The following is a 27,348-nucleotide window of genomic DNA, read 5'->3' on the forward strand; positions in this document are numbered from 1 at the left end:
CATCTGTTATCCACCAGCTTGATAGCTAGCCGGGAGCTCGAGGGTCACTGGAGCCGCCGAGAATGGCACAACTCCCGGCACATCATTTTCAGATCACCGCGGTCTTTCGCTACTCAGGTTAAACGTAATATATAAGTCACTTAGATAACCTAAAAATGTTATTGTTTGGCTTTTTTCAGTGTTTCATTTGTTTGTGAGTAAATCGGTTTGGCTGAGATTAAAGTTATTAAATTATTAGATTAAATAGAACTTTATTAATCCATCGGGTGGGTTCCTCCGGGATTTTCACACAGCTGAATAAACGTCAAACAGAAAACTGATTAAACAGAAGTGTGAGAGGGTCGAGAATTTACGCCAGTGTCCTGTTATATTTTAGATAGCAAGGAGCAGACGGACGAGTTTATTAAACTCCACCGAGACAGCGGTGACGCAAATCTGAAGGCTACACTGTCCAATTTCACAGCCGTTTACTTCCGGCCTACCCGACCTTCTGAGGACCCGGCCCACGTAGACCGCGAAGGCCGGGTCCTCAGGAGGACGCAGCCCATGAATTTGAATACGACCTAGGTGTGTTTTATCATGATTCATATAATACTGATGACGGATTTTTAGGCTAATAGTTAGGCTAACACACTTACCTCTCATCTTTTCTTTCCTCACAAAACCAATAGATCCTCCACTTCTTTTAACTGTCTCCCAGCGCAATTCTTAGCATATTTTGGTTCCTGCAACTGGTCAGTCGGGTTATTGTCTCCCCAGAAACACTTCCCTTGTGCTTTTGGAAATCTGTTTTTTCCTATTTCCGTTGTGTTTTGTGTGCTTTGGCAGCGTTTTTCTTATTGCTGGTGTTTTCTTAAGTTGCAGTCCGTTTGGCCTCTCAGAGGAACATAGAAATACACCATAAGAAGTTCAGCAAAATGCTCCACATTAATGCACTTTACACTAATACTTTTGGCAATCTAATCATGCAGTCACAATTAATGTAACAGGTGCAGGACCTTGCCAAGGAGCCGCCTCTCCCCATCCTTCTAGAAATGTGTGCGTGTTTACTCAGATGGAAAAGCCTGTTGTTCTTTGAAGGATCAACGGGTTATCTGCAGCACTTACCATAATGCTGCAGCAACGTTTCAGTGGGCCAAGTGAAAAGTTTGAATTCATGCTGCTGGTGTACAGTTAAGAGTCTATGATCAACAGTCTGCATCACCACCTTAGTTTTTGGTAGTTTTTGTAGGAATGATACCATCATCAGATGGTAATATATGTACTGAAACTGCACCATACTTGGACATAAATAGGTGTTTAATTGTGAAAATGTGAATATGTAAAGCTGATAACAGAGGCCTGTGGAGAAAGGATGGTGCAACTAAAACCATCATTTGTTGATTCATTAAAGTGTTTAGAGCTGCGGCTAGATCATTTTTAAAAAGCCTGTGATCAATTGCTGCCTAATGCAATTTTGTGGCTGTAATAATTTCTAATTTTTAATATGGATCGGGGATCAGCTTTGCATTTTAAAACTCTCCTTTGTAGCAAGCAATTGTTTCCCTTCTGCTTCTTTTCTGTTATATTCCTTTGAAAAACACATAAAAATGTGAGATTCTATATCACTAATAACAGGCTAAGATGTTGCCTTTGTAATGTTGATTTAGCAACTTTTTCATGTTCATTGTCATCTCTTATTGAGTTTAAACATAGGAGAGTCTAAACTGATATGCTAGTCTGAGAATTGATTATAAGGTATTGCATATTTGGCTAATCTATTTCTTCCTTTAATGGTCCTTTCATTACTGTCTGCAAAGGTTGGAGAATGGAACAGTCTCACTCGTCTGCCCAGTTATATTTTTACATCATGACAGATGGGGTGGATAAGTAGGTGGTGGGTGTGGTGTCTCCCCATCGGTAAGAGGGGATTATGTGCTGGGAACTTTGGAGGCAAACACAAGTAGAATAAATATATAGAGAGCATGGAGTGCCATTCTGTATGGGCAACGTCAACCTACATCTGACTGCCATCCAGTGGGTGTAAAACCTCCAATGGAGATTAAAAGTATTTTTCTAATAGCAGCTGGGGGAGCAAACACAGTTAACATGTATTGAGTGTGTCTGGGATCTTGCTAGATGAAAAAATAGGACTATTCACTGCACATGAATGTAACCAGCACTGTTGTGAAGCACACATCTCTTTATGGGGGTAAATATGCTTCACCTGTCTGGTGTTACATTATATTGTAAGTTTATATCCCATTTTTCATACATAATGGGAATTACCATCCAAACAGTCGCTAAAATTAAATGATCAGGATAGCAAACAAACAGAGATGGATTTTTGTTTCTTTTTATTTCCTTTTCTTCCCTCTCTCATAACAGTTTTGAGTTTGAGTTAAGTTTTCTTGTTCTTTTCGACGAGGTAGCTTCTGTAGTAGAAGTTACTGAAGAGAATGATGAGGCTGAGAGAATATGCCAAAACAGTGATGTTCATAGAGTCAGGAAAGTCACAGTCAGCAAACAGATTGTAGGTGGTATGGATAGTCACTATGAAAAACTGGAGCTGTAAAGAGAAACAATAGCATGATGGTAGACTTTCAGGGCACTCTGAGTACAAGAAAATTACAAGTTGATGGTCACGTAAGAGATGAAAGCAGTAAGGGGTAACAGTTAGGCAATTTTCATACTTGCTAGATGAGCTATATAGGCTTGAACACTTTCAGCAAGTTCCTCTGTATATTGGGTGTACAGCTGTAGAGTGGTTGGAGAAATATCCACAGTCTGTATATAGAAAATGGACAAAGCCATTGTGATGTTACCAAGTTATTAGTGAATAATGAATTAGTGAATGGTTGTCTTGAATGGGCTCTTTTAACTTGCTGTTTTCAAACGACAAGAAAGGAGTGAAACAGAGGGGCACTACATGCTTATAGGGTAGTGACATGCCAGACACATGGGCAAGCTTACTCTCTCACTGAACCACAAGTTACAATTCTATATATAATATTATATTTTATATAAAAAATTGAGTTAAAATTGAGTTGTCTTCAGTGTCACTGGAAATTAGTGATTAAGACCATAAACTCGTCCCAGACAAGACAAGCAAGAGTTGTCTTGTCTTGTCTTGTCAAGCAACAGAAACCAGAGAAGTTTGCCCTCTGCTGGCCATTAGAAAGAATGCAGACTTAAGCCCATCTTTTATATACAGTCTATGGAAATGACTCCAAAGTTATTCTTTAGTTACTCGTGAAAAGGAATGAAATTATATGTAATATCGATGATGTCATTATTAATCTTACATCCAGTGACGCTCACATGGAAACAAAAATAGTAAAGATTAGTTATCTTGCAGTATGTGGTGATTTTTTGGTCGTTTCTCAGTAACATATGTGTAACCACAATTTACATTTACATTTAGATACTATGCAATATGACTGTTTTTAAAATCTTTCTTTTATAAAAACAGAGTAGGGTTGTCAGCAGAGAGTAACACAGGCAAAAGTACTCATTAAAAAAAGAAAATAAGTCACTATGTGAAGGTGTCCATTGGATTCATAAAGCTAATCACGAGTGAACTACCTCAGCTTCAGTTAAATAAATTGTAAAGACAAGTGTTAATGATGGCTTGGGGGTCGTTTTGAAGGTCAGTGCAATTATTGTCACAGAATGGCAGTCAGGCACCATACTGACCTATATAAGCTGAAGCCATAGGGGAAAGAAAAAAAGCACAGGATGCATTGTCTTTTCATTAGACTATAAGTAGAAAACAGATGGTCCAGTAGTTAGCTGAGGAGCATCAGTGCTGCTAATCTGTCTCGTTTTGCCAGCAGTCAGTCAGAACAATGACAAACCAATCAGGAAGCCTACAAGTTAAGCTCATCAAAACCAAATTATTAAGCCTCTGAGATCTAAGTCGTCGTTGGTGATGACTAAGCCTATCAGAATAAGGACTTTTTGGTCTTATTTAAGTGTGAGAGAACAAAGAAAATATTTCTAACTGACACACATCCACCACTTTATATATTGTTTTCCCAAAAAGCCAGTTTTGGCTTTTTCAGGATTATCACCTTTGATGGCTTAGTAGTTGTTGTTATTGTACAAGCTCTTAAAGTACACATAGCAGAGTCAGGAAGGTGACTGCCTTTATGCTACAGATAGAAATACAGACTGACGGCTTAATGAGCCATAATGAATTATGCAACAACATAAAATTGAGCTAAAAATTAAGAGGAGATCGTTTTTAAGTTAGAGGAGGATCACTGTAAAATGAATGTGAATGAGATGCATACTGACCAGCTGTAGGGTGGTGAGGTAACGTTTCCACCACAAGTATTTGGTCATGCTTGGTCCCACAGCTGCCAGGCCGTAATACATGTACATCACTATATGGACGAGGGAGTTAATCAGACCTATCAGGAAAGCTGTACACAGACACTCTGAATGAGAACCATATATTATCTTCTTGAATATTTCTGTTTGCTGCTCAAAGACTCTTTAATCGCAATATTTTGTAAGACTGGACTAGTGGGTTGTACTCACACTGTCCACCAGCCACATATTTAACCCCAGCCCACCAGTTGAAGATCATTGTGGCGTGATGGTAGACATGCAGGAAGGTCAGTTGACTGTTCTTCTTCCTTAGGATAAAAAATATCTGAATCACAGAATCACACAAAGACCGTTAGGCAGAAGCGTCTTGCAGCCATGAAAATACATGCTCGTATATCTCCAAAAGTTGATTCTGTTCATCTGGACGTAGCGTTTTGTGGGAGAAACGTTTCGTCACTCATCCAAGTGACTTCTTCAGTCTCGGCTGACTGCAGGTTTCCCCAATCTTATAAACAGTACATTTGCATAATGACTGAAACCAGCCCACTGAAAGACGCTTCAGTGGGCAAAAAGTGCTTGAAACTCACAGTGTCACAGAGCTCTATAACTTTGGAGAAGTAGAACCACCAGCACACTCGGGCCATCTGTCCAAAATTATAAAAAGTACATTATTAACCTTCGTGCACTGCAGTTCAAACAATTTAAAAAAAAAAAAAAAAAAAAAAAAAAAAAATATATATATATATATATATATATATATATATATATATATATATATACACAGTTCTGTAAAAAATATTGAGCCATGAGCATTCTTTACAGTTTTCTATGAAAATTGGAATTGCAGAGATTTACGGAAATATGCAAACATAAATGGAAACAATTCTGTACAATTCCAATGAGCTGCAAAGTCCAACTTTATGAACAACTCTCTTAGGATACTTTCTTATAATGTTTCCTACTTCCCAAAGACAGGACTGTCAAATACTGTTTATCTGATGTAGACAGCTTTTTAGGCCTGCCACCTCTTCTTTTATGACATGATGTCTGTAACAAAGGATCCAATTTAAAATTGGCTCTTTGCTAAATTGTCTATTATGTGTAGACAAAACACTGTCTCATCAGTCGGCGTTAAGTGGGTTAAAAAACAAAAAAACTTTCTTTTGAAAATGGTCAGGTACAAGGACTGGACTGAAAATAAGTGAAAAAGCAACCAATGTCCAAAGATAAACTTCAGAAAGCCTGGAGAGCTATTGCTCTCCAAAACAGTCTGGCTGCTCGGAAACAAAATCCAAGAAATGGCTCGACAGTTTTTTCACAGTACTGTACATGTCAAAATTCATTTAGTGAAAAACATTTACCCTCATGGCCAATGGGCTGTCACTGTAGTCCACTGGCTGGCACAGCAGACTGTATCCTGCCAACCAGGAAGAGGTTGTAAACTGGAAAGAGAAAAGCTCCTCTGCTTGTTTTTTCGTTCATTTAGCAAAATGACTTTTCATTAAATAGTTAAAAATCCTTTACCAAGTATTCCATGCAGGAATAGGACACATGAACCATGCACCATTTGATCTTTAAATCATACTGTACACGGTGAAAATGTAGCCACTGATGCGCAGCACAGACTCCCAAACAGAGCCGATGATAAAATGTCTGTTTACACTCCGACAGATGTGGATTGCTTTAGGTGGTGTTTCTGTCCAAAATTGCCTATATTAAACTATTTTATAGCTCACATTAGGATTTTACAGATTCACAAACTTTGACAGCCATTTGGATGGTTTATTTTTTTATGATCTATTTGCTCTGTGTGTTTTATATGCCAATAACTGTTTTAGGAGAGTTGACATGCAAGTACTAGAATCCACTAGCTACAAACTGCTACAAACTGAAACCACTGGGAAGTGAAGTGAGTTACATTGATTATCTCAAAAGAGTGGGAGGTTCTGTTGGCATTTATGTATCACTGGACACAAAAGAGAGATACAGCAGGGATTGAAGGACACCCCCAGTGGTTCTGTATCCATCCCCTAAAACATCAGAGCTCTTTTGGTCCCATGAGTAACATCTACACAATATTAAGCAGGTGGTTTTAATGTCATTGGAAGTTGTTGTATTATCCTATACTGACTTCCTTTTAGCTGCTCTGAATTCCAGCTCCCCGTTGTCTTTTCCGATAGTTCCTTCAAGCAGTATGGTATTTACCTCATAGAACATGTAGGCAGACAGGCAGACCATGGCAAAGTTGTAAACTATCAAGACAGGTCTGAGGTTCACTGGCTGCCTCCTTGCCATTAGCTTTGGCCCCACCCATATAATGATCAAGTAACACAGGAAGACACAGCTAATTGGCACAGGAGAATAGACCAGAAGCCAGTTGTCTGTCCTTTTGTCTAAATGACAAGAAGGTGAGAGAAAAGCAGAAAGACTTTCAGAAAAAAAGAAACTGCTGCTCTCTGAGAAAAAAATGGGTAAATTAATTTACATGCCTCCTTTTTCCAAAATCCCATGGTAAAATAACTGGACTTTCTGCCACATAGCTTGAAAATCCTGAAACAGAAAAAAATAAGTAAGAGAAACTTTAATTTGCAAAGCTGAAGCAAACACAAAGGTTTTAAAATGAAATGGATAATATAAGTCTCTCACAAAAAAACCAGAAAACATCAAACGCCTTTTTTGGTATAATGATCACACTTGCTTATATGGCATTTATGCTGTTCTACATTATTGATTTTTCTAATATTGTGTTCATTCTGCAAAGGTAAGGCTAAACATGATTTGTCACTGCATTAAAGTTTCATTTTGTTGTACTGCACTGGACGAGGTCTGGTTTCAAAACCCTCATCATAAGATGATGACTACACATAAAGTCATTTGCAGGTTTTTTGGTACAAACCATAAAATGTACTCATATAAACTTTTTTATATCAGTACAAATAACTGTTCCCAGCACTTCGCACGCTCATAAATAGTACTCTTCTCAAAAAGTATTTTGCAACAAACAACACCTCGCTGCAAAATTGATTAAACTACCAGGAGATAATCTGCATTACAATTTAGGGAATATGTGCACTAATCCAAACGTATCTCTTTTGATAATGGATGATAACTAATAATCCTCTTGATGAGTGGCTGACTGATGTGGACGACAGGGTGACGCGTGTCCTGGTGTGATTAAAGTATTACAGTGCTGCCATCTAGTGTCTGAAGATGAAAGTTGTGTGTACAGCAGGTGTGTTTCTCTTTACTTTTCACCATCAGACTCATCTTGTGGTGTTGCCCCATGTTTGCCTCAGGCTTGGGTAGAACTTAAGAAATATACAGTCTTTTTACAGATAAACTGGATCACTACTGCTCTAAACTGCTATGTCTCAGAAGAGTTGATTCATTAGTTGCACTATTATATAAAAAAGAAAAAAAATACAAGTAAGGGGGGAAATCTGTATATTTTCAAACCTCCTACTGGACTGCCATGGGATCAAAGAATGGAAATAAATTAACAACCCTACTTTTTCCAGGCTAACACATGCTTCATCCACCATCAATGAAGCCAATGCCGAAGAGTCCGAAAGTGCAGTTCTTCTAATGGCTTCCAAAGAGTATCAGTCCCAGTAGACTGCCATGTTAAAATGTCACTCATTAAAATAACAGGTATCCAGCCTGGTAACTATACTGGTATTGAATTTGAGCATGTATGTGGTGTTGGTGCCTTTAATAGTATTTTTTACTGGAATTCTAAGCTAAATAATGTGGCTACAGCAAGTTGGTGCTCCAGTTTTGATGTCTTTGTGTTGCACCTATACTATTGATGGATGCAGCTTGTTAGCCAAGCTTGCTAGCCTTAGCTGATGACTTTAGCACGGCACTCTCATGTCCAACACCTGGTTTCAAAAAATGCAACGGGGCACAGGATAAAATGATAAGGTCGAGTCTTCCAAAAGCAGAGTCCAGAAATCAGTGACTAATTTTATCTTTTATTTACAGTCTATTCATCAATAACCAATAATATGCAGTGGTGAGGAGATAAATTTGTTCTTTAACAGTCTGTTAATATTAAATGCACTCTGCTACTTAATGTAAGTTAAAGCACTATTTAGAAGCAGCAGGCTGTGTGGCCAGAGCTAGGCTAAGCAGTTAAGCCTTACCTGTGTCCTCATAAGGATTTACGGAAAACAATCCCTAACAGAGCCAAACAGAACTCCTATGTGCTAAGGTTTCACGTGTAGAGTAGTACTGAAGGGAAAGTTATAAGAAGATGCTTTCAAGACCAGAAATAAACAGTATTTTCAAAATAACAGCATGAGCCTATGCATCTTCATTTATGCAGCAGTTATCATTAAGATAACAGCTTTTAACCACGGCAGCCTCCAACAATGTGAGGAGAATCTACAGTAAACACAGCTGAAAATAACATTCACATTCAAAATAACATTCACTTTACCTTCATTGTGATGGTCTATAGCTGTGATTTCTCTCTTCAGCTCTGTCCTGTCAGAGCATGCGGCATCTCAGTCAAGTCCTAAGCAGGACTGAGTTAATCAATGTGTGTGCGCGGTTTAACATACAGTACTACGGTGTGTAACTGCCAGCTAAATCCTATCTGAAAATGCTAATGCAAGTGTGACTGAAGAAAATTCAAAATCATATGATACAAAAAGTCGAATAAATTCATTATACAGCTTGAATTTTCACTTAATATATAAAATAATAAATCACTTGGTGTCTAGATAACTAGCAACAGACCATTGGTTTAAGGGAAAAGAAGAAGTTAAACTAAAATAATTGAATCCATTTAACACTGCCTTGCTACTGCCAGGTTTTTGTCATTACTAAAGTTAAAAAGGACACATACCATAGACATAAGACAGAAGAGTCCATTTTAATGTTAATTTTTAATAAAAATCACTTGGTCTCTAGATCTGCTTTTTTAAACAAAACAATTTATATGCTTCTTTCCACACTCTGAATTCATAAGAAGAAACATGAGTCACACAGCAAACATGCAGCCTGTAGTGGATCAGGTGGGTCAAACAGAAGCGAATACTATGGATGTCTTCTACATGCAACACAGTGTCTAATGATTACATATGATTAGTATATTCAGTTTTAAATCACCTCCTGTATTCCTTAAATGAAAAGTTGCAGCAAAGAACAATTAGCACACACAAATCACTACAAATATTCATCATGAAACATGCTATAAATGGTAGTCATATCCACTTTAAACAGTAATCTGACTGAGGTTTGCTCAGCAGCATTGCACACCCTCCCCTGGCTCTGTGTGGGTGACAGTAACTCTTGATCCATCCCATCTCGCCACACACATCCATCCACAGTTTTCTGCAAGCAGCTTTTACACTGCGGACTTCATTAATGTGAGGAGATGGTGGAGAATGTTTACTTTATCCACACAGAGATGTGGAGTGTGGAAATGCCAGTAGACAAACCACAGTGTAATCACTGCTTATAATTAGACAATACAATAAAATAAAAATGCACAAAAAACATTCAGATTCTAATCAAACTACACTAAACTGCACTAAAGCAAATTACAAATGTTAGTTATCAGTGCTGCTGCCAGATTAATGATCATGCTGGTGCTGCTGATGGGGGGAATGGTGGTGGTGGTGATGAGAAGTAGAATCACCCTGATCCTGCTGATGTAGCGACTGATTCTGGTGACTGGAATGTTGATCGAGGTGGTGATGATGAGAGGGGGGGTCATCATGATGATGGTCGTGGTGGTGGTGGTGAGTCCCTCCAGAAGCTGTGTCTGCCACTTCTGAACCTTCGTCAACAAGCTGAGCTGTGCCATTCTTTGTGATGTTGTTACTACCGACAGATGAAGTAGAATTACTCTGGAAAAGAGGAATACACAGTCACACACACCATATTCATTATTCTTGAGTTAAAGCTGCGTCACACTCACAATTGTCGCATTTATTTCGGCCACTTGGGGGCAGCACATTAAAGTAAAGGCACAACACTGATGTAGTAAAATGTTATCAACTTGCTATTAGTTATCATTAACATTAGCTAATGTTTCTGATTAATAATCTCTACCTTGTTTTTAGTCAGCCTCATTGCTGTGAAATGCTCTGCTGCTCTTAAAACCTAATTACTACTTTTTAAAAAAAAAACCAGTTTTATTCCCAACATTTATTCCTGTGGCTGATGAGAACCCAAACTGAGGGCCAACTCAAGACAACTCAACTAACTACAAGAGGCCAACCTACCAATAAATCCCAGTCAAGTTAATGTGAAGCTGGCCAACAATTCCTTGCCAGTCCCTCACTATGAAAAGGAAACATTACAGAACATAAAAATATTGAGTAGTTTATCCATCCATCCATTCATTCATCCATCCATTCAGGCATCCATTCATCCATCAATCTAGTCATCCACCCATCTTTCCATCCATTCATCCAACCATCCACCCATCTTTCCATCCATCCGTACTTCCATCCAGTCATCCATCCATCCATCCATCCATCCACCCATCTAACCTTCCATTCATTCATCCAGTCATCCATCTATCCATCCATTGATCCATCTATCTATCCTTCCATTCATTCATCCAATGATCCATCCATCCATCCATTCATTCATCCATCCATCCATTCATTCATCCATTCATTTAACCATCCATCCATCCATACTTTCATTCATACATCTATCTATCTTTCCATTCATTCATTCATCCATCCAGTCATCCATCCATCCTTCCATTCATCCATCCATCCATTCATTCATCCATTCATTTAACCATCCATCCATCCATTCATTCATCCATCCATCCATGCATTCATCCATCCATACTTTCATTCATACATCCTTCCATGCATTCATCCATCCAGTCATCCATCCATCCTTCCATGCATCCATCCATGCCAGATGTCATAGGATAAATGACGGGGTACGCCCAGGTCTGTTGATTAGTTCTGTGAACTAAAACATTGGACTTCATTCATTTCGCACACATGTTTCCACTGATCACTCACAGTGCAGTTACAGATATTTTTCTGATAAGTAGCTCTGATTGCAGCCTCTACGAAAGGGTGATGCAGAAAACTGTAAGGCATCACTATATGAAAGGTGAGGAGACCACACCTGGAGAAAATGAAGCAGAAAGAGAGGGAGAATTGAAACGCAAATTCATAATGTCCACATGATGCATACAAATATGACATGTTTGAACACTGCATGTTCTCTCCTCCACTCCTTGATGTACACATCATACCATTATCTACATTACCCTGTTTTAAGTCACACCCTGCTATCTATGAACTGTTCACATGCATGATTTAAAGCAAAGTTCAAACATTTAAAGTGTTTTGCCCTAAATAAAATCAAAAATATGAGGTAAATGTCATGAAGGGCAGGTTCATCTCACCTGTCATAAACCAGGAAGTCATCCTTGTCTCCGTCCAGAGCCTCCCACACATCATTTTGTAAAGGTTGCTGCTGAAACACGGGGACCCCGGTGGGAGCACTTCTCTTCAGCTCCCAATACATTGCTCTGGAATGAGCGTCACGCTCATTTACTATTATGAAAGACACCTCAGTCATGTTGCTGCGATTCAGCCTATCACGCAGGCCTCCAATTCTACGGATGAACAGATGGAAGAGAAGATAGAGAGCTGGGTATAATCTCACATCGCTGTTAATCTGGACAGTTGGAAAAGGTCTTTCTAGAATCAAAGGACGCCAAAGCCTTGACTCAAGGAACAAGGATGGCTTCTCTGTCTTCCAGTTTTAAGAGACATAAACAGCAATAAAAGGATGATAAATCTTTACTACACTGAATGTGCAGCAGAATCTTTTTTAGAGGCTTATAAGAGGAATTCTGAGCAACTGTCTCTCCACAAAAACACCTTTTGTACATAGATCATGTTTATTTTACATTTTGCTTATTTTTACTCTTCAAAATAAGACAAAAAAAATCAGCTCAGATTATATGGTCATTTCTAATAATATATAATTCTTCTTATATTGTTAATATTAGTATACTGGAGTGTTGTATCCCAGCAATTTCAACATATGAGAGATTTAAGGTCTGTATAAAGACGGTGTGGATTCCTTTTCTGTTTTTCCTTTAACAGCATGCCATCTAGTAGTCTATTTAAAATGACTTCTTTTTTTTAAACTAAAATACAAATTTGAGGACTATTGGGAAATAGTGTTTCAGAAAAAAGGTTTTAGAAAATAACAAGACTATAAAGTAAAATTGTATTATTAAGAAGCCAATAAAAAATACATACAACTGGTTAATGAGTTTACTCTTCAAAATAAAACTTAAAAATAGGAGTTTCAACTATTACAACTTTCTTACTTGGATGCCTGCTTGAGGCAGAATTGTCAGGACGCCTTCAGCAGCGCCACAACAGCCACGTTTCCCAACAAGTCTTGCATGGGTGCATATCCCTTAATGTCCCACTGGGGGGCAGGTTTGCAGATCCTGGAGGCATCATTGTCCCCCTCCACAATCAGAGTGCTGTGTGAGGCCCACAGCAGGCCTGGCAAAGCTGCGAACAGCCACAGCGTCAAGAGAGAGCCCATTGTCTCTCCCTGGCAGCCTGGACTGTATCTACCTGACAAGAAAGACATTGTGCAATAATTGAACAAACAAAAACAACAAATGTTTTGCACCTAATGTGAAGAGAAAAAATCTTTTCCAAGGCTTTGCGGCACAAAGTCAGGGGAAAGGAGATAGCACATGCAGACTAGGCAGTCTGGGGTTCAATCAGTAGCACTCAGTCGGATCCAAAAATAATTAAAAGAGCAAAACATCATTGTGTCTGTCTTTACATGCGAAGATAATCTGCAAAAAGAGCCAGGGTAAACAGCGGGCACACAGAGGTATTTTGGGGCAAATGGAGAGCACGCAAGCATCAAAACAAAGACAGACAGAGACAGACTCAGACTGTACTGTCTCTCTGTTTCAACGTGATCTGGATCACTTTTGTTAGATAATTTCCTCTCCAAATTTAAATGTTTAGATGTATAACAAGTATTAAAGTTTACAAGACAGGAACAGATCTCTGTGGTAAAAGTGCATTAGTTGGAATTCCACAAAATACACCCCTACAATAGTTAATATGTTTGACCTTCAGAACAAAAGACTTAAAGCCTTAAAAACAAACACTTTAAGCCCAAAAAGGTGATCTTACCTTTTCTCTTTCTCTGTTCTGCGACCCAAACATGCAGACAGTAAACCCCTGTTGTTTTTAAAGCCTTTGAGGTTGACTAAGCACTTCCCCCAAATCAAACAGAGGGACAGAGACAGAAGGAGAGGGGGAGAGAGAGAGAGAGAGAGAGAGAGAGACTAAACAAAGGACTTTATTTGAATGCAAGTAAATTTGAGTAAAATCACACTCTTTATTAATTTAATGTACTACCACAAAATTCTGGTTACCTTGTTGACTGAACAAGCAGTTATTGATTAGGTGGTTATAACTATTGAGTGGACCGATATGAAACATGATATTCGTGGTTCCTTGATTCCCTGCACATTTTTAGTAATTCGACTTCTAGGCTATAGCACTGACTCATCTAGGCTATAGCACTCTGTGAAGACCATGTGGTTTTGAGTAAAATGTCAAATTAAATATTTGGATAATTTAGATTTAGTTACGATTAGAGTGAGATTTGGTGCAGACTTTCCTGCTGCCTTCAGAATGAAATCTACCCTTGGTGCTGCATGTAAGACTATTATCCAAAGGTTTTTACTGAGCCCACTCTTATTCCGTAAAACCGAAAACATTACCACCCACCTCTGTTGTACTTTGTGTGTGGTGTTAAATGTCAGATGTTAACTCCACATTACACTATAAAAAGCTGGTGAACACAGTAAACGTGCAGTTTTTCAGCTGCTCAATCATAGTTACCTACCTATGCGAGCCAAGCTTTAGAGTGTGCAAAGGTGAATGTCACCATGACAAACAAACACAGGGCTCCATTTAAGAAAGAGTTCAAAGGCCAAAAATCAGTGATAATCAACACGAAAGAGTCAACTTGAAAAAATGTACTGAAAAGAGCTGTTTGATCAATAAATAGGGACGGGCAGGAAAACCATGCTTTGTGTGAACCTTGATGGTTAATCTTCAAAAATGTAGAAAAAAATAAGTTCATCTGTTTACACTGACTTAAAGTTTTCTTGCCATTGCAATGTAAATAAATATATTGGCTTTTATGTCACCGATTTGCTCAAAGTCCAACCTGGGCAGCTGTTTGTTTTATGTGGGGAAAAGTAACACACATGACCTGAGATTAAGTTACAACAGTGGGATTTAATGAGACTTGGGTTTAAGTTTTATCACTAGTAAATTAATATGCTTTCATTTTTATTCTAGTATCTAATATTAGCTGTTACTGTGAGCTGCCTGACATGGAGAACGTGTATAGTTGCAGTCACAAGTTTCCATCCACTCATGAGCATGAATCTCATGGTCATTTGGGGCTTTTAACTTCTTTGAACTGTTATACGGATGATCTTACAGTTACAGCATTACTTTAATGACTTTTAGAAAACAAGATTCTGGTGCACAAGTTTAAATTTATTGGATTTTCTCTGATCCACACAGGACCAAAATTATACATACAGGCTCAAATACATACATGCAGTCATTTAAATCTTTTAATAAGTATTGCTCAAGGTTCTACAATATCTTTCGACTTCTTGTTGGGGATCATAATTGAGCACAACTGGGAGTTTCTCTTTGCCAGTGTAAAAAGGTAATGTTTACTGTATTGACCAGTACTCCCAATGGGAAGGTCTCAGGAACTCAGGTATTATAGTTATGTATTTTCTAAATTAGGTTTTAATTTTATTTTAACTTTTCGCTTTTAATTTAATTGAGTTTTTATTAGTTTTTGTGTTATTTGTAGTCTTTTTAGTTATTATTGTATAAAGGGTATATATCAGAGGCAAGATTTAGGAAAATGAGTATTACAAAAAACAAAAAAACAGTCGAGTTTTACCAAAGTAACGTACCAAAACTAAGTATTTTCCTGTTTTTTTATTTATATTTTAGCTAGTTTCCCAAATTCACAAAATCATGTTACTTTAATCTTTTGTGCAAGTTTTTATTTCTGTTTCAGTTAATAAAATTGTTAAGTGTGTTTCCACATCTAGTTTAAGTGAACTATAATAACCTTGCAAACAACTATCAAAAGTACAAGTTGTTCGACTGCTTGTCTGTCTGATAGTAGAGCTAAACTGTCCCCCTCAAATGAGAGGAAACTGGTTAAGAACCACTAACGTTTGCATTTGCTATGAACTGGGAACTGCTGGAACACCAGGGTCACTGTCCACAGAGGAGAGATTTTTACATTGCCATGGGAGTGGATGCCAACCAAGAAAGAAGCCTCTGCTTCAAAATCAACAACTTGAGCCTCACTCATGAATGAGAAATGGATGCTTTCTGCAGAAAGGTTTTATGGCCAGATAAGACAAAGGCTGAGCCTGTTGGCCTCAGTGACAAGAGGTATGTTTGGAGGAGTGAAGGAGAGGCTTTCAACTTAAGAACATTGTACCAGTGGTCAAGCATGGTGATCATCATGCTCTGGGTTTGTTTTACTGCCAGTGGTACTGGTACTTTGCACAAAGTGGACCGAATAATGAGAGAGGACTGCCTCCAAATTGACCCAAATGTATCGGCATCTCAACATCACAAATTAACAGCTACACAGTTGAAACATGGACATAATTGGTTGTTCCAACATGACATGATCTCAAACACACAAAGCAGGCCAACATTAAGCTGCCAGAATGGCCTTCCCAAAACACTCAACAGTATCGACAATTTGTGGATTGTGCTTAAAAGTCATGTCCGTACCAATGGAAACAGCTACCAAAGGTGTCTGGTTGAGGTACAACTTGCTAAGGGACATTTAATAAAATATTAGTGTAAGTATGTATATATTCAAGCTTCTGTAAAAATTTTGAGGTTGTACCTTGACTTAAACTATCCAGAAAATTTGAACACTTCAAAACAGAGCAAAGGGGGAATTCTCAGAGTGAAATTTACACTGTAGTGCAGAATTAAGTTATTCACCAGTGCAGGATTTACTCTTATTTCCTTTTCCATACATCGTTTTTGGAACCTTCTTGAAAAACAGCAAGGGTCTCAGTTGTGTACATGTGACCAAAATAAGGTACAGAAATTCAGTTTTATTAATGCTTAAATTGGAGAGGTATGATTGAACAATATAGTTTGATACTAAACCCGTGTTATGGTTAAAGACATAAATCATGTGCTTTACATCCCACCCAAAAAAAGAAAAAAAAATCAAAACAAAACAAAAAGATTGAAAATAAATAAGAAAAAAGAAAAAAAAATCACAATGTCGAGGGAACACTGTAATGAGATGTGTCTATATGAAACTTAAATAAAGTTAAATATCCCAAATACTAATTTTATTATACATGTAAACAGAGCCAGTAAAATATCAGCCAAGCTCAGACGTGAGACACTTGACTTTAAAAACACAAGCATCAAACTTGTCAGGGTTTGTGCAAATGATTCCTCTAAACAATTCTCAACTACAATCAGTAACAAGCTACATGGTACACATGCTCTGCACATGTTCAAGCTCACAGTGGGTCAGCATTTTCATAGGTGGCGAGTCCATCCCTGTTTCCTGCTGTTCTGGCGTAGCAGTGTCCTTTGCTTTTGGTGCTGGTTGCTCTCAGTTGCTTTTATATCGAGAATCGTTTAACAACTCATGACATATCAGATTTTAATGCACACTATACTCATAGTCCCACAATTCAATGTGTATGCTTATCATTGTTAAGGGCTCATTTGATTTTAACCCAATCTTCCCCTATGTTGAACTCATTAGTAAACATCTAGCTCCAAAGCAGGAAATGCAGTCTTCTGGTAGAAAGTCTTGTTTCACTTGTAATAAGCTTTACTGTTTCCCCTACCACCTCTGGTCTCATGATGGTAGTTGGATTTTGCCGAGCACCTATTCGGCATTTTAGTCAAGCTAAGGGAAGCTGACATTTAAGCTGTTTCAAATAGATTCTCTTAATGCCACGCACCAACACCAAAGGTTATATTTTTATCAACACCTCTTTGGCATCAGGGACCTGAAAAAAAAATCATCAGTATCTGATTCCAGATGGGATAACAGCAGGGTGGGAAGAAAATACTACAAGTAAAACTGTAGGCTAACTGCTGCCTGAGCATCGCTTATCAGCTGATCACACGCATATAAGCATTTGCAAGTGCAACCAGTTGACATAACAAAAGCAAATTCACGTCAAGTCATTCAAGGAGGAGATACAAAGCACAATGTCCCTCACAGCAATTCAGCAAATCCTCTCTTTAGTCTTTAGCAATTCACGCAAACTGCTAAGAAGACAAAACACCTATCAGTTCTTCCTCATCATTATCTCCAACTTCAGGGGGACTGTCGCAGGTGGCCATGAGCCCCAGGCCTAGCTCTGCTAGTTCCTCGCAACTCATATCAGTCGTCACCATGATCTTAGTCTCCAAACGGTTACACAGAGTCCTATAGGAGGGTAACGGGTAACCAATCTCTCTCAGGTACTCGTACCCCTTGGTGCCAACCGCACAGCGGATATTCCGGGCTTTCAGGATTGTCTCCGGAGACCAGACAGCACGTCGGGAGCGTTTGGTGAGTGACAGGGCTCGGATCTGGTCCTCATACAGAAAGTTCTGGAGACCCTTTTCAAGCCGGTCAAGTCGATAAAGACGCTTCTTCATCTCTTCAGCCTGACAGAAACAGGAGTGTATGGTTAGTTTGGGCCATTTTATTGCACATATACACTCATTACTTTGTAACAACTTTCATAATAATTTGCATAACGCAATGAAACCTTACAATGCTCTCCAAAAAAAAAAAAAAAGTACAACAAACCAGGCTTTGATTTGCAGGGGAAGTCATCAGCTGTCCTACCTCTTTCTGCAGCCTTGCAGTGTGTTGCATCTCCTGTTCCAGCTGTTTCCTAAGCAGCTGGCAATGTGTGCAGGGCTGCTGATCTTCAGATGTTCTGTCCGCATCTTCCTCCTCCAAGCCAGGCAAAGGGGTGCGTCTGGCATAGCCATGGTCCCCGAAATTCAGGTCCTTCTCCACTACACCAAAACACAAGGGAAAAAAGTGCAATTAAATTTCTGAGAACTAGAGTAGAAAAACCAAACAAGAAGATATCTTCTTAAATATTTCTGGAGACATGGAGCTAAGTTAACGGTTCAATAACTGCACATAGAACTTCTGGGTTTTTCTGTTGAGACAAATATTTCTGTTTTTTCTCCAAAATGCTCATCTACATTTACGAGCAACCAGACAACACTGCTTATGTGCAACGTGTTGCTGGGCTGTTTTTACTGTATCTTCCAATAGAAATGCTTTCTACAGGAATTCATGATGTGAAAAGTAAGAGATAACAGACAACTATACAGTAAGTGTTGTGACCTTTCACACACAGCAAGCATTTTGTAGTTCACCAAAAATCCATCCATTCAATTCAATTCTAATCAGAGTAAAAAGCATCCAGAGCAACTTTACACCTTAAATTTCCAGTACCTGGCTCAGGTTTCAAAGGGTGCAGGATGTAGGGAACCGTGAATGCGGGGTAGGGAGGTTCTCCAACATTGAATAGAGTAGGGATAGCATTAGGTTTCAGCTTCTTCCCCCCAGCTGGAGACCTGGCTATTTCCTCAAACTGGCTCTGCTCAAAATGGTCCTTAAAGAAATGAAGCAAGTGAAAAGAAGACATACACTCAATCCAAATAATAAAAAACCAAAAGACAATAACATGAATTATAGATATTATGACAAAAGGTTAAAGATTGACAATTAGCTGAACTCAGAAGATAATTATCCGGTGAATAAATATATAAATCCTAATTCTACTTATTCATTTAATCCATGATTCTAGTCTGTTTAGATTTGGGTCTACTTTTTTTTCTACTACTATGTTGTAAACTTACTTGACAGAGTCTGGAGTGAGGAGTTGGTTCAAAGTCCCGTCGACAGTTCACCACCCATTTCTTCTTCCGCACAGGGTCTTTGGGGAACCGAAACAGCTGCTTGCCTATGCTGGTTGAATTGGAGCAGTTTGGAGCGGAGCAGCCACCCATTGCACACACAGTCACAACAAACTGCAACAGCAAAGCCAAATGTTAAGTTAGCTTGGCTTACAGTACAGCTAAGCTGTGACTTTTAATCATTACTAACTGCGTGCACGCTCTAAAAACGAGAAAATGTTACACTTGCATCAAACGTTAACTTGTGGAAAGCACAGTCATGCCCTGTAGATTTTTAACAGAAAAAAAACACGAAAACAACTTATATCATCTTAACGGGGAGAAAATATAGCTGACTTTGTTTGAGCCAAAATGGCGCACTTCCCTACGGTGGTCAAGTATAGTGACGCACTGTTTGTATGCGTCTGTCAGGAATGCCTGATTGAAAATACCACGTAAGCGCAAAAAGCGAAACAGAAGCGGTCAAATGAAAACATAAAGCACACACGCTTGATAACGTTTTACGCTAACTAATTTAAAAAATTTTTTTGCAAGTATTTAGTGGCAAGTGCTCTTTATTTGGAGTCAGGAAACAGTCGAACTGCTGTGAGATATTTTGTCACAGGACCCAAAGAAGCACGTTGAAATGTTTTTGGAAGTTGTTAGCGGTTGATACAATTAAATACTCCCAAAAAACAACAGCAGTTAAAGTAAACACTGCGATTTTAAAGACACTGTAACAAGTAAGCAACGCGTAATGTCTCGGAAATCTAGCAACTGTTAATTAAAACTCTTCCTGAGATAAACTAGCTCATATTTCAGGTAGTCGTCAGCAACTTAAGACAGTTTAAGACAAGCATGGCATCTTCGCTGGTAGTTCCTGTCATTGATGTCCAGAATGAAAACTTTAAAGAGCTTTGGCCTGCTATGGTCGTGGCTATTAAAACGGCGTCCTTCGTTGCACTGGACACGGTAATTACAAGTTCTTACGTATTGAAAGAATTTGGTTTCTTCCAGGTTTCTCGCCACTTTAGATGCACAGATGGTAATGTGGGAGTTTGCAGAAAATTCACATTCCTGTTTTTTTAGGAGCTGAGCGGTCTTGGGAACAGGAAGTCCTTGCTGGCTGAGTGAGTAAAAGTCTTTCTGAGCTGAAATAGTATTAGTAGGTTGTGCAAGAAGCCTTGGGAAGTAGATGCTTGTATTTTTCTCTGACTCTTGTAATATTTCAGATCCATTGAGGACAGATACAAAGCTATATGTCATGCAGCTCGGTCCCGCTCCATCCTCTCGTTGGGAATCGCCTGCTACAAGAAACTTGATCAAAAGGTGCAAAATGATCCTTTTAGAGTGGCTTAAATGTTGTCAAGTACTACACATTAAACCAGTTATTACACAGTACTCATAAGTGTAACATGTTTGTACAGCAGTGCCAGTTAGACTGTTATACACATTTAAATAACGCTATTAGATCTGTATCAAATTACAGAAACTGCCACTGCAGACTTCACAAATGCCACAGGTGATTCATCCTTCCTTCTCTTCCCCCAGCCTGCAGACTCGTACCTGGTGCAGGTGTATAACCTCACCCTTCTATGTTCAGAGGAGTACATCATAGAGCCCCAGTCAGTGCATTTCCTGGTGCAGCACGGATTTGACTTCAACAAGCAGTACGGCCACGGAATCCCGTACTGCAAGGGCAACAATAAGGTAACGTTTCCTGCATGCTGCTTTGAGTTGTGTCATCCATTCTGAGTGTTGTGTACCAGCTGTGTTCACTCTGCTGCTTTTCTCTGTTATTTACCACGACTGTGTTCTGTCCAGCTCATCACATGTACAGTGACTAACACGCACTTATGCAAAAGCTCTACAAGGATGTAGAGCTTGCTCAGTCAAAAGGTGTACTTACTTTTTCAAATAATATTACATCTGCTGACCTTTTTCTTAAAAAATAAAATAAAATAAAAGGTGTCTAACTTATCACGCCAGGGAGTAGCAGTAGGTTTGCCTCTGATGTCAGTTCATTTTCCTCTCTGTTCTTTGTTCTTCGTAAGGGAGGCGCAGATGACCGCGGCGTTCACATCCGAGCACTGTTCACTGAGCTGCTGCGTGCTCGGAAACCCCTGGTGCTACACAATGGTCTCATTGACATGGCTTTTCTGTACCAGGTGCAAGTTGTTGTCTTGTTTTCACTTTCCTAAGATGTGAAATCTGTTTATGACATTTTCTAAATACCTTTAACATTTATAAAGTCTTTATAATAATAGAACTCTTATATTTACTCTATAAGATTGATGTTTAGCACTGTTGTTTCACATCAAGATGGTCCTGGGTTCACAGCCAGAGCACGTTTGTGTAGTGTACATTTACAATAAAAGGAAAAACTCCAAGGTTAATGCTGCCTGTCTTGGGCCTGGATATGTTTTACAAAACTGATTCAACATTTCTAATGACTTTCTGGACAAAGAGATGTTTGAGAAGATTGACGAATGTTTGTGTTTTTTTTCTGTTAGAGTTTCTATGCTCACCTGCCCGAGCGCCTGGCCACCTTCACTGCTGACCTGTCAGAGATGTTTCCCGCTGGGATATACGACACCAAATATGTCACAGAATTTGAACTTCGACTCTCTGCCTCCTATCTTGAGTACGCCTACAAGAAATGGTGAGTAAAGTTTTTTTTATTTATTTATTTTTTTTGTTTTTATTGAATTTTATAGTGGACATTAATTTGCCACTGATATAATTTGCACAACTTGATGCTAATTAAGTTCTCTAAAAGGTAAACAGGACTGTTCCACGTGTGTCCTCTGTAATGTAATGCAGCAGTTACCAGTATGTAAAACCGAAGAACAAAGCCCTTTAACACCTCTTAAAATAATTGATAACTCGTTTTTTTTTTTTGTTTTTTTTTAACCTGTTGGCTAAGTCGATGATGAAGGTGCTAAGATTTGGAGCAGAGCAGAAAAGTCTGGTGTCCATAATTATGTCAGCGTACGTTGTCTTTGAAACATTAACCCTGTTTGTCCTTTAAAGCCAAACAAAATCAGCCACATATCCCTCTTCTTTCATATCATGTTCTCTTCTTCCCAGTAAGCTGGATAATGGTCGCAGTGTGGACTCCGGAGCAACTGGACCTCATGTTCACATAGAGTTCTGTCAGTATGCTGGTCACATGTCCACCTATGTGGACTACAGGGAGTGTCCAGCTGTCGCTTCTATTGAGGAACAGACTGACATCTGTCAGCGCTTCTCTGTAAGTTTCAAGCTTGGATTTTTACCCAGAGGAATCTTCAGTTGTACAGTTGTGGAAAACTAAAGTGTTCTTTTCTCTCCTGTGTTTTTTTTTCTTTTTTGTATGTCTGTTATAATGCAGGAGCCAAATAGATATCATGAAATTGTGTGTGTTTTTACTAATTTACCTAACTTTGTGTTTGTTTGTTTGTTTGTCTGCCAGGCATTTGGTTGGTGTCCGAATGGCACAAAGTGTCCGTTATCCCATGACACAGACCGCATCATCCTCCAGGACGAGAAAAATAAGGAGGACAAGAGGAAGAAAAGGAAGAGACAGAGAGAGAAGAAGAGAAGTGAAGGAGAGGGCTCCTTCATCTTTGATGGTGCTCCGGAAAATAAAATCCCCAACATGGAAGTGGATCCAGAAGATCCTCTAGGAGACCAGCGAGGGACAGTTGCTGAGATGTGCCCAGATGGTTTGCCAGCAATGGACAGTGATGGAAACACCCCACAGAGTGAAGGAAAGAGCTTGGAGACTGACAGCAAGGGGAACAGTGTGTGTGATGAGAACATAACAATAGCCTCAATTGATGACAGCCGGAACACAAAAAACAACACAAATGATGGAAAAAGTGGCGTAGGGAGTGGGACAGGAGCAGGGAGAGAAAAGACGAATGACCGCTCAGCTGGGATTGAAACCCAGAAGAAGAATGCTGACGCAGGGACACATCGGGCAGGATTTGACGCCTTTATGACAGGTTACATCTTCGCCTACTCTTGTACCGTCATCAGGAAGGAAGAAGCTGGAGAAGCAGACAAGGAGGAGGAGGAGGAGCAGTCGTGGCTTCCTACCTGTCTTAACAAGGTCTATCTGAGCGGCAAGGCAGCGCCTCTCAATGTGGTAAAGAGTACCTTCTCCAAGTCGTCCAAGGCCCACATGCAGAAGATGGAGATGGTGTGGGGCGGAAGGTGTTAAATTTTGTCTCTCTTGGTTCGTAAGGAGTAAATCCCACAGACTTGGACTTGAATCCAGTGACCATTGGGGATGTTTATTGTTTGAAATATATTTGCTTGTAATTGACCTTCTGTAAATGTCATGGTTCACCCAAATCAGGTGGTCTCCATACTTGGTCAAAACCTTTGTCCAGATCAAATCAATCCAATAAATACCAGTGTCAATATATTAGTTTTTCCTTCAGCCTCAGCTTAATTTGTGTTATTTCAGTGTTGGCATGCTAAGTCATTGTCAGCATTTAGGCAGTTAGCATTTAGCCCTAAACACAGCAGTGCTAAGCTGTGAGTGAATGGCAGGTTTACTCCTGACTGTGAATGAGAGGACAGTTCTGGTGTAATCATCATTTTATCCTAATGGGGAAATGTTCCTGGAGGATGGAGGAATTGATACCTCTGACATAACTCTCATAGAACACCACCTTCTAATGCAATCATTAATCCATTCGTCAAATATTACATTTAAGATCCCTTGAGTATCGAGGAATTATAACAACAATGATGAATGAGCACCCAGTTTCTTAAAATCAATGCAGCTCTGCGTTTGAAAAAATATCCCATAATATTATGCTTACAGTTGATTAAAAGATTAAATGTGTTTTCCTCTTAAAATGTGAGTTGGCAATCGTCAGTAATTGAGATAAAAACAATCCATAGGTGTGTGACTTATAATTAAAAGGGAAGTTTGGATGTACAGGGGAGGAATAGTGGATACAGTGAACAAAAGATTTTGAATATGGAGCTGCCAGACAGGAGGAACATAGGAAGCTCACAGAGAGGATCTATGCATACAGGGAAGGAGGACATGCAGAAGGTTGGTATGAGAAGGATAGGGTGATATGGAAGCAAACGTACTGTAGCAATCATAAAGGAGTTGTCAGAAGAAGAAAATCTATTGGGTTTCTTTAAGTGCTATTAGCTGAGCTACAATAAGACAGGCCCCAAATCATCTAATCAGATTTTTAGTACTTTAAATAATTTAAGTTATAACATGCTGTGGGTGATTATCTATGAACAATTTGAAATGTGATAAGTGAACTGATAAATTATGTATTTAGGTTCTACTTAATGATAACATATATGGACTTTGGCTATTCTGTGCGCTGTCGTGTGATTGTCAAGCGAACGCCTGTGTTCTTTGTGAGAGCTTCACCATTCAGTTAAACACACATAGAGAGTTAAGTTTAGCTTAATTAAAAATTAATATTTCAAATGATTGTGTTACTTGTGAGATTTTTTTTTTTCGCAGAAATTATAAGGGAATTTGAAAACCTATTACAATGACAAGTTATCTGAACCCCCCCCCCCCAGTATTTTATGCACAATTGTTACTTTTTACTTTCTTTTTCAAGTAGTTTTTCGTTTATGGGACACACTGAGAAATGACATGAAAGACGAGCTAAACGAGCAGAAGCAAAATTGTAGACGCAGTGGCGCCTGGCATGCAGAAGAGGGCGGTAACGGGCAGTAAGGTCATCTTGACGCTGCTGAAAAAAAAGCAACGAAGAAGAAACACTCCGGTCGGGAGGAAGGAGTGTGTGACGTGGAGGAGCTGGTGACAGTCCGCGGACCTTTAATGTGCGTGTCTCCTTTGGTTAACAGGGGCTTCACCTCAGCGCTCTGTGGCACAGTTACAGTTATTTTTCTGTAACGGCCAAATGAGCGAGATAACGTTAACTTCAGAGAACCGCAGCTGATACTCTAGCAATCAGAAATGGCAGCCGATGAAATAGACTACAACATCGTGTTTCCAGATGCAGGGACGTCGGGTAAGCAACATTTCATTGTACTGTGTGCTCATGCCTCTGTTAGCTTAGCCTACACGCTAGCTGTGTATTACAAAGCCGCGTTAAAAATGTGTTGGGTTTTTTTTCCCCGGTAACTGCTTGTTTGGACAGTTGGAGCTAATTTAGCCTAGCTTGCTGTGACTGTTTGCCTCATTTATTTTTTTTTATTTCTTTGTTTTTTGTGTGTGTGTTTTAATCGTGTGCCTTGTTTTCAGAGAGACACTGGCAGGGGACAAAGGAGCCAGTTGTGATACTGTTAGGCTGGGCTGGATGCAAAGACAAGCACCTCTCGAAATACAGCTCCATCTACAATGAACAGGTTCAAACTATATGACACGAGCAAATCACCTGCTCTCATCCCTTTATGAGGATTGTGGCATTATAAATGTTGCACAGGACTGGCCAGTATTTTATACATCCACTTCTCTCATTCATGCTCATTGTCTTTGTTTTCTGTGCTTGCAGGGCTGCGTCACCATCCGCTACACGGCTCCTTTGAAGACTGTCTTCATCTCCGAGTCGTTTGGATACAAGGAGCTGAGAAACACGGCTCTCAAACTGCTGGAGATCCTCTATGACTACGAGGTGGAGAACAGTCCTATTTTCTTTCACACATTCAGCAATGGTGGCTTCATGCTTTACCGCTACATTGTAGAACTGCTGCACAGTGACAAACAGTTCAGTTCGTTGTCTGTTGTCGGGGCCATCATGGACAGTGCTCCAGGTAGCGGGAACGTCCGTGGGGCCCTGCGTGCACTGACGGCCACCTTAGGGCCAAAAATAAGTCCTGTTTTAAGGTATATCCTCCTAGTGCTCTTTGCTGTGACTGTTTTCCTTCTGAGAATCGTGCTGTACCCGTTGACCAAGTACATTCACAAGAACCACTACGATGCCGTGCAGGACAGGCCGCCCGCCTGGCCTCATTTCTTCCTGTACTCCAGGGATGACCAGGTGATTAGGCACAAAGATGTTGAGGTCTTTTTGGAGACTTTGAAGCAGAAAGGTGTCCCTGTGGACAGTTTTGATTTTGTCTCCAGCCCCCATGTTGGCCATTTCCGGTATTTTCCTGAAGAGTATACTCTCAAGTGCCATGACTTCCTGGTTGCCTGCATGAAGGAGTTGGAAGGTATCGAAACAAAAAAGAGACAACACATTCAAAGTCATTGAAATTTCTGCAAAGCTGTTGTTTGCAGATGACAAAGGGAAGAAAACCAGACTGCTGAGTCAGTCAGTGTGACAGTAGGGTGTGAAATCCTGCCAGTTTATCAAACACTGTCTCGCGTGCTGATGAAGTATGTGAAGCAGTTATATACCACATGAACCTGATGATGAATACAATCCAATCAGTAGCTATACACTGGAGAATTTGGACTCTATCCTTTAGGATAATTTAAATATATTTAATATTGATGTGAAATGTGATTTATTGTAGATTAGCGGTAGTGGTAAGCAGTTTTGAAAATGAAAAATCTGGTTGATCTGTATCTCCTATTTATTAAATTTAATATATACGTGGTTATATTCTAATGGTTTTATATCGAATGAGAATGCAAGGGTGCTTCAAGGAAGGCAGATTTTAAACGTGATTGAATGTTTTCTTCATTAATGGAACTCTGAAAATTGTTGCCACGTAGAGTAAATTCCTTTTATTTTCCTGTGCAAGAAAAAAAAGTAAATACCCAGCCCTAATATGTGAGTTTTAACATGAATTTAATTGAAGGACAAAGCTGATTAACAATGAATGTATATGTCCTCTGCAACTAATGTGTACTTTTTAACTGACGTGCCTTCAATAAACCTGAATGCTCAGAACATGTTGTAAATTTCTTTTGGTAAGATGCCTTGTTTATTTTTGCCAAATAATAGGTCTCATGACATAACGATGTTGTGTTACAAACCATTATGAAGCCTGATTCCTCTTGAGCAACATGGTGGCCATAGTGCAGCATGTTCCAATGAACAAAAGCCGGCAATGAAACATCTACAGTGGGGAAAATAATTTGATC

General features: G+C 39.3%; 5 protein-coding genes across 8 annotated transcripts; 2 read left to right on the top strand and 3 right to left on the bottom strand.

Moving 5' to 3' along the window:
* Positions 1 to 2,325: 2,325 nt before the first annotated feature.
* elovl8a (ELOVL fatty acid elongase 8a) lies at positions 2,326 to 8,892 on the bottom strand. Of its 2 annotated transcripts, XM_063461116.1 has the most exons (8): positions 8,756 to 8,892; positions 6,804 to 6,864; positions 6,520 to 6,707; positions 5,676 to 5,756; positions 4,902 to 4,958; positions 4,525 to 4,639; positions 4,279 to 4,406; positions 2,326 to 2,548 (listed from the first exon to the last, which is right to left on the bottom strand). In XM_063461116.1, the coding sequence occupies exons 1-8, from the start codon at positions 8,759 to 8,761 to the stop codon at positions 2,381 to 2,383; spliced, it is 804 nt and encodes a 267-aa protein (XP_063317186.1). In that variant the 5' UTR covers positions 8,762 to 8,892; the 3' UTR covers positions 2,326 to 2,380. The 2 variants fall into 2 exon arrangements, with proteins under 2 accessions (XP_063317186.1, XP_063317187.1); XM_063461117.1 differs by lacking the exon at positions 5,676 to 5,756 and having other exon boundaries at positions 8,756 to 8,891.
* A 295-nt stretch (positions 8,893 to 9,187) lies between these two features.
* selenop2 (selenoprotein P2) lies at positions 9,188 to 13,590 on the bottom strand. 2 transcript variants are annotated; one of them, XM_063461115.1, is made up of 5 exons: positions 13,485 to 13,590; positions 12,647 to 12,901; positions 11,708 to 11,920; positions 11,316 to 11,424; positions 9,188 to 10,172 (listed from the first exon to the last, which is right to left on the bottom strand). In XM_063461115.1, the coding sequence occupies exons 2-5, from the start codon at positions 12,871 to 12,873 to the stop codon at positions 9,897 to 9,899; spliced, it is 825 nt and encodes a 274-aa protein (XP_063317185.1). In that variant the 5' UTR covers positions 12,874 to 12,901; positions 13,485 to 13,590; the 3' UTR covers positions 9,188 to 9,896. The 2 variants fall into 2 exon arrangements, with proteins under 2 accessions (XP_063317185.1, XP_063317184.1); XM_063461114.1 differs by having other exon boundaries at positions 12,647 to 12,905.
* A 2,880-nt stretch (positions 13,591 to 16,470) lies between these two features.
* si:ch73-382f3.1 (uncharacterized protein LOC100151273 homolog) lies at positions 16,471 to 19,670 on the bottom strand. Of its 2 annotated transcripts, XM_063461567.1 has the most exons (5): positions 19,564 to 19,670; positions 19,278 to 19,448; positions 18,871 to 19,030; positions 18,244 to 18,419; positions 16,471 to 18,059 (listed from the first exon to the last, which is right to left on the bottom strand). In XM_063461567.1, exons 2-5 carry the CDS (start codon positions 19,425 to 19,427, stop codon positions 17,676 to 17,678), a joined length of 870 nt encoding a protein of 289 aa, XP_063317637.1. In that variant the 5' UTR covers positions 19,428 to 19,448; positions 19,564 to 19,670; the 3' UTR covers positions 16,471 to 17,675. The 2 variants fall into 2 exon arrangements, with proteins under 2 accessions (XP_063317637.1, XP_063317636.1); XM_063461566.1 differs by lacking the exon at positions 19,564 to 19,670 and having other exon boundaries at positions 19,278 to 19,551.
* A 278-nt stretch (positions 19,671 to 19,948) lies between these two features.
* On the top strand, positions 19,949 to 24,719 carry toe1 (target of EGR1, exonuclease). The gene is made up of 8 exons (XM_063461884.1): positions 19,949 to 20,285; positions 20,403 to 20,443; positions 20,546 to 20,642; positions 20,865 to 21,023; positions 21,368 to 21,481; positions 21,827 to 21,975; positions 22,404 to 22,566; positions 22,768 to 24,719. Exons 1-8 carry the CDS (start codon positions 20,172 to 20,174, stop codon positions 23,518 to 23,520), a joined length of 1,590 nt encoding a protein of 529 aa, XP_063317954.1. The 5' UTR covers positions 19,949 to 20,171; the 3' UTR covers positions 23,521 to 24,719.
* A 352-nt stretch (positions 24,720 to 25,071) lies between these two features.
* On the top strand, positions 25,072 to 27,124 carry tmem53 (transmembrane protein 53). The gene is made up of 3 exons (XM_063461909.1): positions 25,072 to 25,324; positions 25,558 to 25,661; positions 25,808 to 27,124. Exons 1-3 carry the CDS (start codon positions 25,270 to 25,272, stop codon positions 26,507 to 26,509), a joined length of 861 nt encoding a protein of 286 aa, XP_063317979.1. The 5' UTR covers positions 25,072 to 25,269; the 3' UTR covers positions 26,510 to 27,124.
* The last annotated feature ends 224 nt before the right edge of the window (positions 27,125 to 27,348 follow it).

Source organism: Pelmatolapia mariae, linkage group LG18 (genome assembly GCF_036321145.2).
Source record: "Pelmatolapia mariae isolate MD_Pm_ZW linkage group LG18, Pm_UMD_F_2, whole genome shotgun sequence".
In the NCBI taxonomy this organism is placed as follows: domain Eukaryota; kingdom Metazoa; phylum Chordata; class Actinopteri; order Cichliformes; family Cichlidae; genus Pelmatolapia; species Pelmatolapia mariae.